Source organism: Ruditapes philippinarum, unplaced genomic scaffold (assembly GCF_026571515.1).
Source record: "Ruditapes philippinarum isolate M1 unplaced genomic scaffold, ASM2657151v2 ctg1665_1_1_1_1, whole genome shotgun sequence".
Taxonomy (NCBI): Eukaryota; Metazoa; Mollusca; class Bivalvia; order Venerida; family Veneridae; genus Ruditapes; species Ruditapes philippinarum.
Genome location: NW_026861357.1, coordinates 240,816 through 262,736, shown reverse-complemented (window position 1 = coordinate 262,736; position 21,921 = coordinate 240,816). Strand labels below are relative to the sequence as shown.

The 21,921-nt window shown below is 32.4% G+C and overlaps 1 protein-coding gene across 1 annotated transcript in view; it reads left to right on the top strand.

The window, feature by feature from the left end:
* The window catches only part of LOC132715357 (probable serine/threonine-protein kinase roco4), a gene marked incomplete at its 5' end in the record, with an annotated part of 38,230 nt that extends 22,353 nt beyond the window's left edge, over positions 1 to 15,877 (top strand). The window contains 4 exons of the mRNA XM_060698348.1: positions 537 to 643; positions 2,912 to 3,184; positions 5,501 to 5,622; positions 12,858 to 15,877. Coding sequence (XP_060554331.1) covers positions 537 to 643; positions 2,912 to 3,184; positions 5,501 to 5,622; positions 12,858 to 13,029 — 674 coding nt within the window. The remainder of the gene's footprint in view (positions 1 to 536; positions 644 to 2,911; positions 3,185 to 5,500; positions 5,623 to 12,857) is intronic.
* Positions 15,878 to 21,921: the final 6,044 nt, after the last annotated feature.

Here is a 21,921-nt window from a genome sequence, read left to right as displayed (position 1 = left end):
TGGTTTTGCATTTGACCTCCTTGTGTCAAGGTAAATGTCACCAATACTAAAAATTAAAAAAAAAAATGGTTTCCAGACAATAACTAGAGTTAGAAATGAGATATTGTAATCAAACTTTGTGTATAACAAGCTTATATGAAGGCCCCAGTTTGTATTACAAATAATTGAAATAATTCTTTGTACACAGTTGTTACTTAATTTACTATAGGTTGAGTTCAAAAGTTTCAACTTAAGACCAATTATTTTCAAAAAGTCAAAGTTGCTGGTGGGGGTATTAATCATCTTCAGTGATAGCTCTAGTTGTTTTAGTTTTAAAGAACTTTAATGCAACACCCAAATGAGCAACAGTAAGACATATTAATAAAGAAAATTAATTAGGAATTATACTTATAATTTTTTGAAATAAGTCTTTAGTTCATTGTGTAATGTTCTTATTCTTTTTATTATGTTTTTATTCATAACATAAGCAAGATAACTTTTGATTTGTTTATATCTTGTACAAAAATTGATTATGGAGTATATGTTTATATAACCAGAATTTGTTGACTTTTGGCTGACTTCCATTTATGAGTTTTGTGGTACAAAAGACAGTTATGGTCCACCAGTTATACTTGTTGGAGCTTTTGCAGACAAATTAAAACAGGTGACAAATGCTTAATTACATTATTATACCTCCCAGTTTTAATTTTGGCATTGTAGTTTCACAAAATAAGACTGAAATAATGTGTTTTCTCATACATGATTATACCAACTGAGTGACATGAAGGGCGAAGCCAATATTGACATAAGCGGCGTGATTTAAAACATTTTTGTACAGGTCAACAAGGCACTGATTCAGGTTTAATTTCTAAACTCATAACACTGTAGTTTCATCTAAATAAGAATTAAATGTGTTTTTCTATACAAAGCTATGACTCCCCCCGGGCAAGGCAAATATTGACCCAAGGGGCATGACTAATACTGTATATTTTGTAGTCCACAAAATTATGTTCTAACCTTTGGGCATTGTAGTTTCACACAATATTTCTCAGATGTGCTTTTCCAATATAAATCTTTATAATTTAATTGGGGTTTGGGCCAATATTTAACCAAGGGACATGTTTTTTTTAAAAATCAATAAGGTAATGCAATATGCTAAATAATCTAAGCTCTAGACATTATAGTTTCAAACAATGAAACTTAGATTTATTTTCCTATGTTATTTTCTATATAAATCAAGTTATCACCTGCGTTATACACATCTCATTATAAGTAATATTTCTGCCAAAAAAAATTTAATTTCTTTCTTTTGACTCAAAAATACAAATCGGACAAGAAATATTGAAATTGATACAAAATAATTAAGTGTAACCTTGACCTGAGGAAGGTCAAACCTGCGCTCTGCACATCCCTGTTACAAGGAACATAAAGTATATCCCTTCGTGAAAATTGTTCCGCCATGGGTTACGAGCGTACATTGATTTATATGGAACACATTTATTTTCGTTGTTTTGTGTGCTAGATGAAATATATTTAGCATGAAACTTTGCCTAGTAGACATTTACAAGATTAAATAAATCTTACAGGCCCCTTTTTAGGGGTTACAAAGTTTAACCTAAGCTATATAGGAAACATGCTTAATTTTACAAAACTTTTCTACTCAGTAGAGGCAATGCCTGAATATCAAATGTATGATTACCTTGTGATGATTAGCATATTCTACCTAAATTATGTCATGGCCATGTCTAGACCACTTATTGTATTGATCAATACATTTGAAATGTATATACATTTGTATATATATATATAATGCCCTGTAATCGAAATTGATCCCCATACTTTGGTAACTCTCATAGAAAATAACTTGTATGGAACACAAACTTAGATATTTGGCATGTTGCCAAGTGGATCTTTACAAAAGTTTCATATACATGTTATAAGGTTTAAAGAAAGTTTCGGTCCAGGGACATTATTAATTCAAGTAATAGGTAAATCTTACATTTGTAGGAAAAAATATGACTCGGTAATAATTTCCAAATGATCTCTCTTTTCCAGAACATTAAAATTGATTTCATTAAATTAAAATACATTACCTGATAATTGTTGCTTTTAAACAAACTGAAGGAAACAAAAAGTAATAATTATACTATATTCAGCTCAATTGAGTACAATGTGAACAGATATTTGATTAGGATCTGTTGTGATGATAAGATATAGATAAGAGTTCATTTTTATTTACAACATCTCCTAAACGACATGGTGTATTTTAACCAAACTTCACTGGAATGATGCCTATGTTATTCTCTACAAAAGTTATTTTATGGTTCTAGTTTAATGCATTAGTAGGTCACAGGAACCTAAAGTCAAAACAATCAGAAGTGTTTTATCTGATATCCTTACCTGGGATAACACAATGCCTTAAATGGCTAAGGGTCACATAGTTTACGCAGATTTATGTAGAAAAACATTAACATATTTATTTCACCATGTGTGCAGACATCGATTATTGTTAAAAAGGATAACGTTGTTGACTTCTGTAAAGGTTATATCAATTAAGTATCCTTGCAGTCAAAATGTGGCCTTACCAGTGTGGTCACTCAGTTAAGATAGATTTATATCTTGCAAAGGCATACAAAAATGTGAAGTAACATGACATAGTACTGAGAAATTTGTCATGTGAAATTTAACAAAAAATATTGTCAAAAATAATTGCCCAGTGATATATAACAAAGACCTACTTTTGCATTTAAGAGATAAGCTATCTTCTGGTGATGGTTCACAGATGACGGATATATGTGTAATATAGATATACTTGTGTAATACATTAACAACATTCTACTGAAATAAAAAAGTGGAGATTTTCAAATGTTTCAATAGTTTAGATATATTGATATTTGAGGGAAAATCATAAAAACATTATATTTATAAGCAGGAGTCAAAAGAAGAAACCATAAGTACTTTTTTCTACAATTTGCGGCGATGTCTTATGGATCATGAGGCAACATTCAATCTTCTGAAAAAATGCATTCCAATCGACAACTCAATAAAGGATGATAATATAGAGGAACTGAAACGATATATTGTGGAAGAAGCTGAACAAGCTTCCAAACAAGCTTCCAAACAAGAGTATTGGGGTGAACTTTACCCAGCCAAATTTATAACATTAGAAAGAAGTATTGTCAAATTGAAGGACAAAGGAGAAAAGGTAATACTATTGCATTAATAGAAATTCTGTTTTATGTTAGACCTCACCAAATCTATTTCTTGTCCGTCAAAAGTTTTTTACAGAAAAGAAATGGGCAGGCGAGTGAAAATTTTGTTTTTAATTCATAGTTTTGATTAGGTAGTAAGCAAAAATATATCCTTCAGTCATAAGGAGCAAGTGAAGAAGAAAGACATTGATCTATTAATACAAGGGACAACCATAGACTGAAGTGACTTTTACCTTCAGGAAAACTAAATAGAAATTTTGAAATTAAAGAAGAAGTGTTGCTTATAATACGTAACATTAATAGTGGAATTTTCAGGTTTTAGCTCACCAGAACCGAAGGTTCAGGGTGAGCTATTAGTATCAAAGGGGGATTCTCCGGCGTCCATCGTCATGTGTCAACAATCATCTCCTTTGAAAATGCTAGGCAGATTTACCTCAAATTTGGTCTGTAGCATCCTTGTCACAGTCACACTTGAATTTGCTCATGTCATTTCAATTGGCCCCTTTAAGGGGTCAGGAGTGCTAAAAATAGAAAAACTTTTAAACATCTTCGGCCACAGAACTAATTGATGGATGCTCACTAAACTTTGTCTGCAGCATTATTAGGTAGTCTTTTATCAAGTTTGCTTTTTAGGGGTCTCTTGCCCTAAAAATAAAAATTCTTTAGACATCTTCTTCTACAAAACTGATTGATGGATGATCACTGAACTTTGGCTGTAGCATTCTAGGGTAGTCTTTTATCAAGTTTGCTTATCTTAATTTGATTGGCCCCTTTTATGGGCCGCTAAAGCTAAAAATAGAAAAAACCTTTGAACATCATCTCTTACTGAAATAATTGATGGATATCACAAAACTTTGTCTGGTAGTCTTTTATCAAGTTTGTTCATATTAATTTGATTAGTCCCATTTAAGCTAAAGCTTAAATGCTCCAGCTCATGGCATTTCTTCAAATTATAGTTTACAGATAGTCTATGCTCAAATTTAATATTAGAAAATATTGAAAATGCATAAATTCCAACACTGAAAAGCAGTTGTTTCTGGTGAGAACCTCCTTGTTTCTTTTTCTAGTCTTTATGTTATACATTGTACAATAAATATGTAATTACATGTATGCATATATTAATGAATACAATGCATAAAAAACATGACTTTTTACATAAATCGAAACTTTACAATCGTATAAAATGACATGGACCTGCACCTATTCAATCATTTATATAAAACTGTAAAGTAACTAAAGTGATTGTGTACCTTTTAATTTTTTTTGCAAGAGCCTATCCCTTAAATTTTTCATATGAAAATAAGAAATATTTAGAGCTTTTATCAAATGTACAGCAATCACTTTTATTCAGATGATCAGTAATAATTTGTGTGTTTCGTGAAGAGCCTTAATTCAATACAGTTGAGCAGGTAGGGGTAAATCTTTCAGGGGAATTTTCAAGTTTTAATTAAAAATATGCAACTAGTTGGTTAACTTCAAAAGCAAGAAATCAAGTTTGGCTTTAAGGAAGTGGCGTCATAATTATATGTTAAAATGACTAAATATCAATAAAAAATATTATAATTAAATCAAGTATGATGATTAAACTGCTTTATAATTTTAGCTCGACTATTTCTTTTTGAAGAATAAGGAACAATGATACATCCAGCAAGGTGTAACAGTCAATGTCACATTTTTGTTATGTTTTTGCATGCATTTATGTATCTCAAACAGTATAAAACATACACACTTATGTTATTAGTTATAAAGATTTTTGACAGGCTATATGGCCCTATATAAACGGTTGTTTGGAAGTATAACCCGAACGGCTAGGCGATGGTTATATTGCAAACAACCGTTTATATACAGCCATTATACTTGTCAGAAATATTTATAACGAATTTATAATATAGCAAGCATCATTTTTAGTGCAAAAAGTGAGATTTCTTCATAAATCGACAGCAGTCGTGTATATAAAGCTATATCAATGTCATGATTTTCCAATGAAAAGCTATGTTACAAATGTGCAATATTATGAAGGATTATAGAAGCAGGTCGATGACCAAGGCCCATTACTTTAACATTGATTTTGACAGAATTATGGCTTTTTTGAATTTTGAAAATTATACATTATCCAAGCTATTGTTTTATTATAAAGCATGATGAGATTTGTCAGGTGTACTGTCCTACCAAAAGCTCTTGTATACATTATAATTTTTCCTTTTCTTTTATTATACATATGTTGAAGTATATGACACGCAAGTTGAACATTGTCAATAATTAAATGAAGTTGCAGAAACCTTTATATCGACACTGAATGCAAATTACAGATACTAAAAAAGGACCAACTATTTGAACTGAACGCCAAATTACCTGTTCCAATAAAACAGGAGGAAGGACTGGATTTGTTTTTACGTTTTCATCACGACTCCGGAAATATTTTGTACTTCAGGTATGAATCCTTATTATAGAATAATTATATATTTCGATCTGTAACATGTATTTTACTTGAGCGGACTCTTTTAGGCTACTTTTTAGTGAGAATTTCCGTCCGAATTTTTGTCCGCTCTGTATCTTTTGAACTGATAAAAAAATGAAAGCTTTTTGAAAGAAATACTACTAATTATTTGCCCCATCTTGGGGATTACTTTGTTCAAATAGACTTGTAAATGAACGCACATTTAGGTTTCATTGTATGGAACTAAAAGTCTAGAGCTTTGATATTTAGCATGAAGCATTGCCTTATTGACTTAACAAAGCCGAAATGAATCATGTCCTTTGGTTCACGCCCAGGGGTCACTTGATTTTATAGACTTGCAAAGAAAAACACATCTGAGAATTATCTTTTTAGATTACGAGGTGCAGAGCTCAGATATTTGGCATGCATCATCACTTTGTGGCCCAATGATGTAAAGATTTTTGTTGGAATCTATTTTCTTAATTACTGTAATGCCTATTTTATAGGGATATAAATTGAAACTTAAAAACATCAGTTGAACACAAAGGTACTGTTTGTTTATGATAATGTGAGAGCGATGTTTTACTTTTATGTGCACTAGTATCATTGGAAAAGGTAAAACAGGTGTTAAGGAATCAAATATTACAGATTTGCTAATGAATGGTAAATGTCAGGATGAGGAACGTAGTTTATTTGCCAGGATTGCATTAAATCAAACATTTTTAGCTCACCTGAGCACAATCTTTTCCTCTGAATTGAAAAAAGCTAGAGAATCTGGAGTCCCTCAGGGATCCATTCTTGGCCCCGCTCTATTCAGTCTATATATAAATGATATGCCTTTAAACCTTCCAAATACAAATATTGACATGTTTGCAGATGATACAACTATCACCTCATTTGGATCATCTATTGACTCAGTCTACAGATCACTACAAAAAAGCATTGACATCATCTACGACTGGTGTGCAAGAAACTCTATGCTACCAAATCCTTAAAAAAAAAGCAATGATAATCTCCCCATCAAATATTATTTACAACACAATTAAATCAAACAATGACTACATTTTGAAAATGCAGGAAAATGACCTTCAATTTACTTACTCTGAAAAATTACTAGGAATTCATGTGGATCATAGATTATCATGGAACTGTCAAATTGAACATCTAATTAAAACATGCAATTCTTATTATTTCAACGATTAACAATTCCCATAACTGTTAATATACTATTGCACACCTGTTACTGACCAGTATGAATGTATTAAGCTTATACAATTTCAAAGCGCATATTTATTGACAAAGACATTGATACACCCTCAGACATATTGTTTCATGAATTGAATTGGTTAAAAATACATAACCGCATACTTTATAAAAAGGCAATTCTTGTTTACATATAAATCCCTGAACAATCTATTGCCACATTATATGTCTGATTTGTTTTCGTACACAAATCACACAACTCTTAGATCACACACTCAACAGACACTACATATACCCAAACCTAGATTAGAATTTTGCAGAAAAGCTCCTGCATACTCTGGGCCTAAAATCTGGAATAAATTACCATTACATATCAGGCAATCAAACAGTCTTGCACAATTCAAAAAAACATACTTAACATGGTGGTTCTCTGGTGGGTACCTATGCTTAGATGCTATGTAGATATTTGTTTTTATATTCGTTTAAATATATTTGTTTTATATATATGTTAATTTTGACTTTTGATAACATCCAATTCAATGTTGAATGTATGCATATATTATCAACTCATGTATTTTGTTTGTTCCAGGTTGATCTCACATATTTCAATCATGAATGTATAATAATGAAATCAACTTATGTAATTATTTAATCTCTTATTGATGAATCGTATTTTATAAATTGTTTTGTACATTGTTCAGGCTCACAGAGAAGACTGGGCTTTCCCAGCGTGTTGCCTCATTAAATGAAGCCGTTACTTACTTACTTACTAGAGATGATATATTTGTTATATTACATCACATATAGGTCCTCTATCAAAGTTGTTCAAATTATAGCCCCAGTGTATAAAAGTGTACAGTAAAAACTTAAAAATTCTTCTCCTTTGAATTGACAGAGGCTAGAAGTTAGATTTTTGGCATGAAGTATGGTGTAGTAAAACTCTACCAAGATTGATCAAATTATAGCCATTGGGGCAAAATTTCCCCGCCCCGGCGGTCATAGGTTTTCTTATATGTATATAGTAAAAACATAAAAAATCTTTTTGTCTGAAAGTACTAGGAGCTTAGATAATTTGTATTTAATATCATCTATAGACCCTTTCATTTAAGACCGTATTCAAGTTATCGCCCTTGGATGACGTCATTGGGGGATACGGTGGACAATGCTGATACGCTTAAGTACATTTATAGAGGGATATAAAGATCTTAATCCTTTCTCTTTTAAGATTGGCAGATTGAAATTGGCAAAATTGTGTGTAATTTGATAAGATAAATAAAAGGATGGTGAAATGAATTAATATGTTTACTATATAATATGGTTAACGAATTGTTTTAATAGTAGACCATATTCCTGGGTAACTGATCATGATTATCATTTTCGTTAGATTCTTCATAATGAAAATTTTACCAGGCAGTTCTAAAAATCGTACTAACTTGCTAATACCTGAGATATAGATAATGTATATATGTCTCTGCTAATATACAATACTCAAAATATATTTTGAGTTTCAAAAATGTAAGGATTCTGTAGTTTCGAAAAACGGCTGCGTAATAATTAATTGAAAGATACTGGTTTATTAAAAATCGTTTTGATTTAAGCATTACTAAGTCTAATAAAAGAAAACAATATAAATCTATGTAATTTCAAAAAAAATGTAAAGGCATAAAAAGTAAAAATTGTTTTGAATGTACATGACTGTATACTATTTGTGTCGGCAAAAAATGCACTCTCAAAAAATCGTACATCACACCAATATATTTAAGCTGATAAAGCACAGATATATAAACATATATTTAACTCCATGGGTAAAGTAATATTTTCAACTTGATACTTTTTAATTCATACTCTGCTTATCAAATATTTAAAAAAATCACAAAAATAAGAACAACAAAAACAAGTTACAGAAATTTGTTATTAACTGAATTATAATTTTACTTATTTTTGACTGTGCCATCCATAACACAATTCGGACCATAAATATTTTGATAACTAACAAAAGTGACGTAATCTGATGTAATGTTATAACTCTAAAAATGCACCCTGGTGATTTATGATATCACAGCCAAGTGCCGCTTGTATATATACGGTTAATTAATATGTTACGGCCCAGTGGCGCTTATATATACACATCTATTTATCTATGAAATCATTAAGTTACTGGGAAAAGGTCTTTAAAGAATAGATTTTTAATATCAAAATTATCTTATCGTCTTTTGCAAATCTAAAATTATAAAAGTCAATGCCATATGGTTTTCGTTCTTTCCGGAATATTTAAAAAATTATATCCTTCACTGGTTTTTTAAAATATTTTTTATTCGGTATAATGAAAAAGAATCAGTAAGTATTGACATAATGCATTCTGTTATCGATCTTTTAAAGCTTGAAAAACAATCATTAAAGGAATTGGCAATATTATTTCAGGTTTGTCACAAATATGCTGGAATTTTCTAAATGACAGAAAATAACACAGAAAACTAGAAAATGGCCATTTAAATTTATTATAGGCAATTTCAGTGTGTATGGGTGTTTATTAAATATTAAAATTTGATTCAGTTACTAGCTTTTTATCCTGGCATTTAAGAAAATCTAGATCTAATAAATATATTCACTTTGAAATTTCGCTGTTTCACTCCGTAGCGACACGGATTTATAAATCCGTGGTAGCGAGAATTAATCGCAGTCTTTGCTTTTGATTTTTTTTCTATTGTCTTGATATTGAATTTATGTATGCATGCGTAAATTTTTTAATGTTATTATCATAATTGAACAATCAGTAATTACGAATTTAACTTTTCAATAATAACTTTCTATGCGGCATGCATAGTTTCATCCCCCATTTACGTCACATCCGGTAAGGGAAGTAACTCTTCACTGACTGTTTTCGCTTAAATGAAAGGGTCTATAGATCCTCTACGGCATTTGATCAAATTTTGCCCCTGGTGTCAAAAGTGGCCTGCCTCGGGAAATCATAGTTTTTCCTTACATGAATATACAGTACAGTGCAATATATATTCGGACAAAATAGCGGTGCGCTTAAAAAATAACAGAAGCGAAGGAAATGTTTACGATAAATATTACGGTTCATTCTTACTGTATTCTATTGTAACTTACCTAGTACTTGGATAGATGACCTTTCAGTCGAATAACACTCAATAATCATCTTGGGATTGACCGGTGAGGGTTTGAATGTATGCCAGAGTAATATCTGTCCATATACGCTGAATTTCCCGGAAAAGATCTTCTCGACTTTCTATTCGCCCTACTCGTCCCTGGAGTTTTCTTTTTATCAGAAGCCACAGATTCTCTATAATATTGTTATCTGGGCTCTGTGCTGGCCAACTCATTATTGGTATTCCATTCCTATGAAGGAATTCCTAGGTTGATCGAGCGCTGTGGACTGGCGCATTATTGTCTTGAAATATAAAGCCCCAAGTTGAAAAATGATGTGCGATAACTGGCAACAAGTTGTCGTCAAGGATAGATTGATATTTTTTGGCATTTATATTGCCGTCTACAGCTGTTAAAACTCCAACCCCGTACCAGGTTGTGCACCCCCATATCATTAGTTCGAAGCATGGCTTGACGCGTCGAGACCCGGCCAGGTCTGGTTTCCACCCCTCGCCCCTTTTTCTCCAGATATATATCCGAGAATCTTTCCCAACAACAATTTTCGACTCATCAGAGAATATTACTTTCTTCCAGTGACCTTCAACAGTAAGTTTCCTCTTTTCTCAGAACCATGACAACCGTTGTCTGCGATTTACCTCTCGGATAGTCAGTTTCTTCCTAGCTACTCGTTGCCTAAATCCATGAAATTGTAATGTCCTTTTAGCTAGTGGCCTGTCTCTGTTTTCATTAAATTTAGTCGTTGTATCTTGTAAACTGTCTCTCCTATTACTTTTAACTAACCTTTCTAACCTCCTATACTCCCTTTCTGTCACAGTTGGTTTTCTACCACTTCTTGGAATATTTTATATAGAATCTCTCTGCTCAATCGCTTCTTTAAACATCCAACCGTCGATCTTGGCACATTTCAAGTATTTGATACAAAATAATTTGTTTTACCTTCTTCAAATAATTTTTGAGCAATCATTTTTTTTACCTCCAGCATTATTTCTTTTCCTTTTCGCCCCATGTTTAATTTTTGTTCTTTAGATTTACTGAAACGCTGCAGACAAATCAAATCACATGATGTAAGAAATGTCCAATTCTTAGTATTCTAAAAATAACCTACAAAAACCCCATTTCTATTCTAACTCGATTTACCAAGTACACATTTGACCCATTTGTTGACAAAGCTATGACGCGCCGCCATTTTTATGCCTCCGAAGGGTGGCATATTAAAATCGAACTGTCCGTCTGTCCATCCGTCAGTCCGTCCAGCTTTATACATATAGACAGTGGTGGTCGTGTCCGCTCTGAAATTTGAGTATGCATGAAAGGATTTTAATTTTTCTTTCATATATGAAATAACCATAGATGTATGGTGTGTCGCGAACAAGAGTCGGGTTCCTACGACTAAGGTCAAGGTCACTATAGGGGTTCAAACTTTGTCATGTTTTATGTTATATAAATAAAGAAAGTGGTGGTCCTGTTCGCTCTGAAACTGCAGTATGCATGGGAGGATTGTAATTTTTTTCACATATGAAATAACCATAGATGTATAGTGTTGCGAACAAGACTCGTGGTTTCTTCGACTAAGGTCAAGGTCACTGTAGGGGTTCAAACTTTGTCATTTTTTATGTTACATAAATATAGAAGGTGGTGGTCGTGTCTACTCTGAAACTTCAGTATGCATGAAAGGATTTTAATTTTTCTTTCACATATGAATTATCCATAGATGTATAGTGTCGTGAACAACACTCTGGTTTCTACAACTAAGGTCAAGGTCACTGTGGAGGTAAAAACTTTGTCATTTTTGATGTTATATAAATATAGAAGGTGATGGTCCTGGCCGCTCTGAAACTTCAGTATGCATGTAAGGACTTCAATTTTTCTTTCACATATTAAATTACCATAGATAAAAAGTGTGCCACGAACAAATCTTGGGTTTCTACAACTAAGGTCAAGGTCACTATGGAGGTTCAAACATGTTATATAGATATAGATGGTGGTGGTCGTGTCCGCTCTGAAACTTCGATTTTAATTTTTCTTCATATATGAAATAACCATAGATGTGTGGTGTGTTGCGAACCAGCTTCGGGTTTCTATGACTTAGGTCAAGGTGGTCACTGTGGGATCAATTTTGATGTTAATATATATAGGCAGAGATGGTCTTGTCTACTCTGAAACTAATAATTATATGCATGAAAGGATTTTATTTTTTTATATCATGTGAAATTATCATAAATGTTTGATGTGTTGCCTTGAAGACCCGTGTTCCAGGAATCCTACGCCTTAGTTCAAGGTCAATACTGTTATAGACGTATAAATGGTGGTTGTTGTGTCTGCTATGTACCATCCAAATACATGAATGTTTCAATTTTTATTTAAAAATATAAAGTCACCATAGATGGACAATGTGTTGTGAACAGTACCGCGGTTTCTTTGTCTTACTTAAAGGTCACTGCTGGAGTTAGAACTTTGTCAATTTTTACCCCCACACTAGCATGTAATAGGTGGTTTATAACGAGAATCCTTCGGGGGCATTTGTCACTTTCTGTGACAGATCTAGCATTGATCATAAGTTTGAACTGTTCAATTTTTGATACTAAGCAGTACACACGTATTGAGATTTTGTGCTCGATTGTGTGCGCACATTATACATGTAATACACCCCTAATGAAGGCATATTACGCCGAAAGTACTTGGGTATTTATACTTTAGCACTGTATGAACGTTTATTTTCTCCAAATTTATATATATATATTATTTATATATAATTTAGCGGTATATATGAATGGTATTCTTAAACATGGACATGGATTGCATAATACGGTTAAAGATGTAATACAAGGTAATTATCAAACAAGGAAAAAGGACGTTATGACATTTTAATTGTTTTATAAACTGTGAATTTTCTTCAGTGAAGAGGAATTAAGCCAAACTATTGTCCTTGATCCACAGTGGTTGATAGACGCTTTCAAAAGTCTCATTACTGCTCGATACTTCTGCAGCAGCCATGATCCAACAATATTTAAAGAATGGATCAAGTTTGAAGAGAGTGCAATTTTGAAAGAAACACTTATTGGTAAGTAAAGTTAATTAAATTATCTTTACAAAAGAAATTAATATGTACTGAAATAGATCTAATTTCTGATTAGTCAAAACATTGTTTTAGTGTGAGTTTTGTTATTACTCTGTCTTGCCTAATTATGGAGTTATTGACGTTTGTTAGCTCACCAGAACTGAAGGTTCAGGGTGAGCTAGACCGCCTCCGTGGTCGAGGGGTTAGAGTCGATGACTTGTAATCCAGTTACCTCTCTGGCGTGGGTTCGATCCCCGGGAGATGTTTTGGTAGTTTAGCACGGAGGAAGGTAGTCTAGTACTGGTGTAACTCTCCAGAAACGATGGTTAGGAAACTACCCGCCTATATGACTGAAATACTGTTGGGAAAAGGCGTTAAATGAAACAAACAAACAAACAAATCAGGGTGAGCTGATAGTATCAAAGGGGTATGATCCGGCGTCATGTGTCAACAATCATCTTCTCGTCTGAAACCGCTGGACAGATTTTCTTCAAATTTGGTATGTAGCATCATTGTGACAGTGACACCTTAATTTGCTCATATGATTCCAATTGTCCCGTTTAGCGCTAAAAAGAGAAAAAACCTTTAGACATCTGATTCTACAGAACCAATTGATGGATGATCACCAAACTTTGTCTGCAGCATTCTTAGGTAGTCTTTTATCAAATTTGCTCATATTAATTTGATTGGCCCTTTTAGGGGTCTCTAGACCTAAAAATAGAAAAACCTTTAGACATCTTCTTGTACAGAACCAATTGATGGATGATCACCAAACTTTGTCTGTTGCATTCTTAGGTAGTCTTTTATCAAATTTGCTCATATTAATTCAAGGGAGCTAGAAATAAAGTAAACCTTTAGACAGCTTTTTGTGCCCCCACTTTAGGGGGGGGGGGGCATGTAGATTTACCCTTGTCCGTCCGTCTGTTCTCTTGTGTCGCATGTAACTCAAAAAGTATTTGATCTAACTTATCATGAAACGTTACAGGAATGTTGCTCAGCATGTGTAGTTGTGCACCTGTGTTTGCTTGTGGATTTATTCTGTTTTGTTAGAGTTATTGCCCTTGACTTAGTAAATATTTGAAAATTTCACCTTGTGTCACATGTAGCTCAAAAATTATTTGACTTAGAGTCATGAACCTTTACAGGAATGTTGAGCAGCATGTGTAGTTGTGCACCTGAATATGTTGATATGTTTAGTATTTCTAGAGTTATTGCCCTTGACTTTGCAAAAATTTACGATTTTCAACTTGTGTCGCATGTAACTCAATATGTATTTGATCTAGTGTCATGAAACTTTTCAGGAATGTTGCTCAGCATGTGAGGTTGTGCACCTGGGGTTTCACTTGTGGATTTATTCTTTTTTGTAAGATGTTTTGCCCTTAACTTAATGAAAACCGTTCCATTATGTTGTGTTATTTGTTCCTTGAGTTAAAATCAACCAACTTTACAGGAACAATGATCAACATCACTGTGAAACTATGCACCTGGGGTTTAGAATGTGGATTTTTTCAGTTTTGTTGTGTTATTGCCCTTGACTTAGTATAAATTTGCAATTTTCAACTTGTTCATGCATAACTCAAAACATATTTGACCTGTAGGTCTGAAAGTTTACAAGAATATTGGTCAGCCATGTACTCATGCACCTTGGGGTTTGCTTGTAGATTTATTCAGTATTTGTAAAGTTCTTGCCCTTGACTTAGTAAACGATTTTTACTTTTCAACTTGTGGCACATGTAGCCTAAAAAATATTTGACTTAGTCATAAGATTGACAAAACAGTGGAGTGTGGGGACACCTGTGTCCTATGGACACATTTCTAGTTCTAAGAACTTATTGATGGATGATCACCAAACTTTGTTATTAGCATTCTTAGGAAATCTTTTATAAAATTTGCTCATATTTATTTGATTGGTCCCTTTTAGTGGCTGCTAAAGCTAAAGTACCCCAGACCATGGCATTTTTCAAATTATGTTAATGAAAGGGAAACAACTCATGTTGGAATGTCTTTCATACATGTGAACGACCTGTTTGCTGATGAAATTATTTGAGGACATGACCTCTAGCAAGAAAAATGGTATTTATGAAATGATTTGAGCACATTTTAAGGACTCAGTGTCCAACTTTATTGTCATCCTATGAAAATGCTGCATTTCTTAAACAGTTTGTGTGTTTATTTTCATAGAAAAACAAACGTTGATACTATATCAAAATCTGTTCATAGAAGCCTTCTTTTTATCATAGTGTGTCATAGAACCGCGTTAATAAAAATAGACAGGCAGTGATGTAATTAAGTGAATATGAATGAAACCAAATAAAGCTTGATACTAAATATGTTGGTATTCATCCGTTGCTGTTCTACAGAAATAAGGAACATTCTCCTCTCACTATCATTGCCTTTCTGTATAACAGCATGAAAGAATACTAACATATACATAATGATTAACAACACCTTATCACTAATGATGATTTTAATTGTAAATGTTTTCAGAAATAGGTAATACTTAATTGAAAAGACAGTATACAGCTATGTAATACAGTAAATGCTTAATGTTTTGTGAATTAAGAAAACTTACACTATGTGCTTTGTTTCTGAACAGAAAACATATCTGCACATTGTTTGTCATTTAAATAAGACCCTGACCCTAAAACTCACTATGGTAAAATATATTTGTTGTACTATAATTTAGTGTTGTGTATGCAATCTTGTTAGCAAGCAAATAATTTTGTGGTGTGTATGCAATCTTGTTTGCTAGGTAACAATAAAATCAAATCATCAAATAACATTTAGCTCTAGAATTCGGACACCTATTGATTGCATCATTCTATTCATCCCTCTGCAGGTTCATTTGTAGGTCAGTGAATTTTCCCACAGGAGAGATTACATTAAAAATATTATTTCCTGTACCTTACAAACAAAGGTGCGCTATTTTTTTTTATTGAATTGTAAAAAATTGTTTTTGTTTTTGTTTTTTTGTTGTTTATTTTTATTTTTTTTTTAAATTTTTGTTGCATTGGATTCAAACTTGGATTCAATAAAAATTTGCCTGAAGTTTCATGTGCGTTATTGAATTTTGGTATCCGTTGAGCTGTTATTTATATTTTTGAAAGATTTACCTTCTTTTTTGTTTTTTTGATGTACGGACTTGAAATTTGGACCAGGAATGTAATTTCTGATGCAAATTGAATAAAGATAGCAACTGACTACTTGTGATATTAATGATATCGTTTGACCTCGTTTCTTGTTTTTTGATATACCTCCTTAAAATTTGGACAAGGGGTATAACTTCGGATCCTGAATTGAATTTTTATATCCATTGGCCTACTTTTTAGCTCACCTGTCACTAAGTGACAGGGTGAGCTTTTGTGATCGCTTTTTGTCGTCGTCCGTCCGTCGTCCGTAAACTTTTACTTTAAATGACATCTCCTCATTAACCACTCAGCCAATTTCATCCAAACTTCACAGGAATGTTCCTTTGGTGGTCACCTTTGAAATTTGTTCAAAGAATTTAATTCCATGCAGAACTCTGGTTGCCATGGCAACCGAAAGAAAAAACTTAAAATATATTCTTCTAAAACACCCAAAGAGCTAGAGCTTAGATTTTTGGCATGAAACATCTTCTGGTGAGTGTCTACCAAGTTGTTCAAATAAAAGCCCTTGGGTTAAAATTGGCCCCGCCCCAGAGGGTCATTGATTTTCCCTAAATGCATATAGTAAAAACTTAAAAATTCTTCTTTTAATGAACCAAAAGAGCTAGAGCTAAGATATTTAGCATGAAACATGTTCTAATGGATGTCTACCAAGTTTGTTCAAATAAAAGCCCTTGGGTCAAAATTGGCCCCGCCCCAGGGGGTCATTGATTTTCCCTATATACATATAGTAAAAACTTTAAAAAATCTTCTTTTAAAGAATCCAAAATAGCTAGAGCTAAGATAATTAGCATGAAAAATCTTCTAATAGGTGTCTTCCAAGTTTGTTCAAATAAAAGGCCTTGGGTCAAAATTGGCCCCGCCCCAGGGGGTCATTGATTTTCCCTATATGCATATAGTAAAAACTTAAAACATCTTCTTTTAAAGAACTAAAAGAGCTAGAGCTTAGATATTTTGCATGAAACATCTTCTAATGGGTGTCTACCAAGTTTGTTCAAATAAAAACCCTGGGGTCAAAATTGGCCCCGCCCCAGGGGGTCATTGATTTTTCCTATATGCATATAGTAAAAACTTAAAAAATCTTCTTTTAATGAACCAAAATAGCTAGAGCTAAGCTATTTAGCATGAAACATGTTCTAATGGATGTCTACCAAGTTTGTTGAAATAAAAGCCCTGGGGTCAAAATTGGCCCCGCCCCAGGGGGGTCATTGATTTTCCCTACATACATATAGTAAAAACTAAAAAAATCTTCTTTGAAAGAACCCAAAGAGCTAGAGCTAAGATATTTAACATGAAACATCTTCTAATGGGTGTCTTCCAAGTCTGTTAAAATAAAAGCCCCGGGGTTTAAACTGGCCCCGCTCAGGGGGCCTATGTACAGGTGAACGACTTCAGGGCCATCATGGCCCTCTTGTGTTATTTTTTTGATATCGCATGACCTACTTGTTTCTTTTTTTATGTACAGACTAGAAATTTGGACCATGGGTCTAATTTTCTGATGTCATATTGAATTATGATATCAGCTGACCAACTTTTAATATTATTGATATCGGTTGATATACTTTCTTGCTTTTTGACATACAGACATGGAATTTGGACCAAGGGTGTAATTTCTGATGTCAGATCAAATTTTGATATAATCCGATCTATTTTACGTACATGTTTTTCTTGTTGTTTTTTTACATAAATACTTGAAATTTGGACTAATATAAGGGTGTTATTTTTGATGTTGAATTGAGTTTTTAGCTCACCTGAGCATATGCTCACGGTGAGCTATTAGGTTCACTCTTCGTCCGTCGTACGTCGTACGTCGTCCGTCGTACGTCGTCCGTTGTCCGTTCACACTTTTCAAACGACATCTCCTCTGAAACCATAAGGCATATCATAATGAAACTTCACAGGGATGTTCCTTGTGTGAAGCCTTAACAAAGTTGTTCAAAGAATTCCCTTCCATGCAGAACTCTGGTTGCCATGACAACCAAAAGGCAACCATGGCAACCAAAAGAAAAAACTTTAAACATCTTCTTCTAAAAAAAACCAAAGAGTTAGAGCTTAGATATTTGGCATGAAACATCTTCTAGTGAGTGTCTACCAAGTTTATTCAAATAAAAGCCCTGGGGTCAAAATTGGCCCCGCCCCAGGAGGTCATTGATTTTCCCTATATGCATATAGAAAAAAACTTTAGAAAAATCTTCTTTTAAACAACCCAAAGAGCTAGAGCTAAGATATTTAGCATGAAACATCTTCTAATGGGTGTCTACCAAGTTTGTTCAAATAAAAGCCCTGGGGTCAAAATTGGCCCCGCCCCAGGGGTCATTGATTTTCCCTAAATGCATATAGCAAAAACTTAAAAAATCTTCTTCTAAAAAACAAAAGAGCTAGAGCTTAGATATTTGGCATGAAACATGTTCTAATAGATGTCTACCAATTTTGTTCAAATAAAAGCCCGGGGTCAAAATTGGCCCCGCCCCAGAGGGTCATTGATTTTCCCTATATGCATATAGTAAAAACTTAAAAAAAATTCTTTTAAAGAACCCAAAGAGCTAGAGCTAAGATATTTAGCATGAAACATGTTCTAATGGATGTCTAATAAGTTTGTTCAAATAAGAGCCGTGGGGCCAAATTGGCCCCGCCCCGGGGGTCATTGATTTTCCTTATATGTGTATAGCAAATACTTAAAAAATCGTCTTTGAAAGAAACCAAATAGCTAGAGTTTAGATACTAAGCATGAAACATCTTCTAGTGCGTGTCTACCAAGTTTGTTCAAATAAAAGCCCTAGGGTCAAAATAGGCCCCGCCCCGGGGGTCATTCCTTTTCCTTATATGTGTTATACAAAAACTTTAAAAAATCTTCTTTGAAAAAACTCAAATAGCTAGAGTTTAGATATTTAGCACGAAGCATCTTCTAGTGAGTGTCTACAAAGTTTGTTCAAATAAAAGCCCTGGGGTCACAATTGACCCCGCCCCGGCTGACATTGATTTTCCTTATATGTGTATAGCAAAATCTTTAAAGTCTTCTTTGAAAAAACCCGAATAGCTAGAGTTTAGACATTAAGCATGAAACATTTTCTAGTAAGTGTCTACAAAGATTGTTCAAACAAAAGCCCTTGGGTCAAAACTGGCCCTGCCCCAGGTGTGTCATTGTTTTTAACTATATGTGTAAAGAAAAAACTTGACCAGCTAGACTTTAGATGTTAAGCATGAAATATCTTCTAATGGGTGTCTACAAAGTTTGTTCAAATAAAAGCCCTGGGGTTTTAACTGGCCCCGCTCCGGGGGCCTATATACAGGTGAGCGACTTCAGGGCCATCATGGCCCTCTTGTTATATCAGCTGACCTATTTATGAAATTATTGACACTATTTGACCTATTTTCTACCTACCTTTTTGCTTTGTGACATACAGATTTGAAATTTGGACCATGGGGTGTACCTTCTGATTCCAAATTGAATTTTGATATTATTTGACTTTTGATATTTTTTATATCCTTTGACCGACTTTCTTATTTTTTGACTTGGGACCAGGGGTGTAAGTTCTGATGCCGAATTGAATTTTGTTATCATTGGGCCTTCTTTTTGATATTTTTTTACCTTGTTTGGCCTATTGTCATTTTTTAAAGTATTATATAAGTTATGCTACCATATAGGATGTATAAAAAGTTTGTCGCCCGAAACTGTAAGCTTCAAACATTATACGTTACATACATTTGTATTTTGCATGTGACATTTTGTGTATTCATTCAAAAACGTTATAAAAAAATGTTCCATCAAAATAAACCTTGCTGTAGTGGTCCTGTATTCTGCATTTATTCGACATAGTCTCAAGGGAACCCACTTGCAACAAAGATATTTTTAAGAAATATTTTCCAAGATATTAGGTCAAAATATTTCAATTCATGTAGTGAACAATGAAATGATGGGTCACATGTTTTGAGTGATCTAGGGCCATCTTGGCCCTTTTGTTAATTATGAAGAAAAAAATAAAATAATCAGTGTTGTGAAAGTATATAACTAGAGGGGAAATCAAAGTTGAGCTGGACTGGCCTTTCAGCAAGTTCATTTGAAAAATAACACTGAAAAACAGTTGTTTTTGGTGAGCCACTAAGGTCCATCATGGCCCTCTTGTTCATTTTTACACTTTGAGCTTTGTCCGGCACATACCTTTAAAACTATAGGAGATATCAACATGAAACTAAGTAGGTAGATAGATCTCATGTTTGGGAAAGCAGTGCAAAAGAACCATAACTCGGTCTTGCCTAATTTTGGAGTAATTACCCTTTTTTCATTTTTACACTTTGAACTTTGTCCGGGACATAACTCTGAAATCATTAGAGATATCAACATGAAACTTTGTATGTGAATAGATCTCCTTAGGTAGAAGTGCAGTGCAAACAAATCATAACTCTGTTTTTTTTTTTTCCCCCGGTTTTTTTTTTTTTTTTTTTAAAATTTAAAAAAAAGGGGAAATTTCCCCAAAAACCCAAATTTGGGGCCCCCCTTCAACCGGGGTTTTTTTTTTTAAATTTTTAAATTTTTATAAAATTTTTTTTTTTAAAAATATATAATTTTATATATTTTAATTTTTAAAAAAAAAAAATTTTTAAAAAAAAAAAAAAATTTTTTTAAAAAAACAAAGGGGAAAATTTTTTAAAAAAGGGTTTTAAAAAACCCCAAAAAGGGGCCCTTTTTTTTTAAATTTTTAAAAAGAAAAAAAATTTTTTTTTTTAACCTTTTCCCTTTTTTTTTTTGGGGTTTAAAATTTAAAAAAATTTGGGGTTTTTTAAAAAAAAAAATAAAAATTTTAAAAAACCCGTTTAAAATTTTTTTTAAAAAAAAACCCCCCAAAAATTTTAAATGTTTTTCCCAAATGTTTAAAAAAATTTTTCCCCCTTTTAAAATTTTTTTTTTTAAAAAAAAAAAAAAAATTTTTTTTCCCCCCAAAAAAAAAAAATTTGGGGGGGGCCCCCTTTTTTTCCCCCCCCAGAAATTTTCCCCCTTTTTTTTTCCCTAAAAAATTTTTTTTTTCCCCCCCCAAAAAAAGGGGTTTTTTTTTTGGGGGGGTTTTTTTTTCCTCCGGCCCAAAATTAAAAAAAAATTTTTTGGTTCCCCCTTTTTTTTTTTTAAAAAAATTTTTTTTAAATTTTTTTAAAATTTTTTTGGGCCCTTTTAAAAAAGGGGGGTTTAAAAAGAAAAAAATTTTTAAAAGGAATTTTTTTTTAAAAAAAAAATTTAAATTTAAAATTTTTTTTTTTCCCCCCTTTTTTTTTTTTTTTTAAAAATTTTTAAAAATTTTTTAAAAAATTTTTTTAAAACCCAAAAAAAAATTTTTTTTTCCCCTTTTTTTTTTTTTTTTTTTTTTTTTTTTGTTTTTATTTTTTTTTTACCCAAAAATTTTTTTTTTTAAATTTTTTTTTTTTTTTGGTTTTTTATAAAAAGGAAAAAAAAAATTTTTTTTTTTAAAAAGGGGTTTTTAAAAAAAAAATTTAAAAAATTTTTGGAAATTTAAAAAAAAATTTTTTTTAAAAAAAAATTTTGAAATTTTAAAAAAAAGGGTTTTAAAATTAAAAATTTTTGGAAAAATGGGTTTAAAAATTTAAAAATTTTTTAAAAAAAAAAAAATTTTTTAAAAAAAAAAAAATTTTTCCCCCCCCTTTTTTTTTTTTTTTTTTTCCCCAAAAAAAAAATTTTTACCTTTAAAAAAAATTTTTTAAAAATTTTTTTAAAATTTTTTTTTTTTTTTTAAAAGGGTTTTTGGAAAA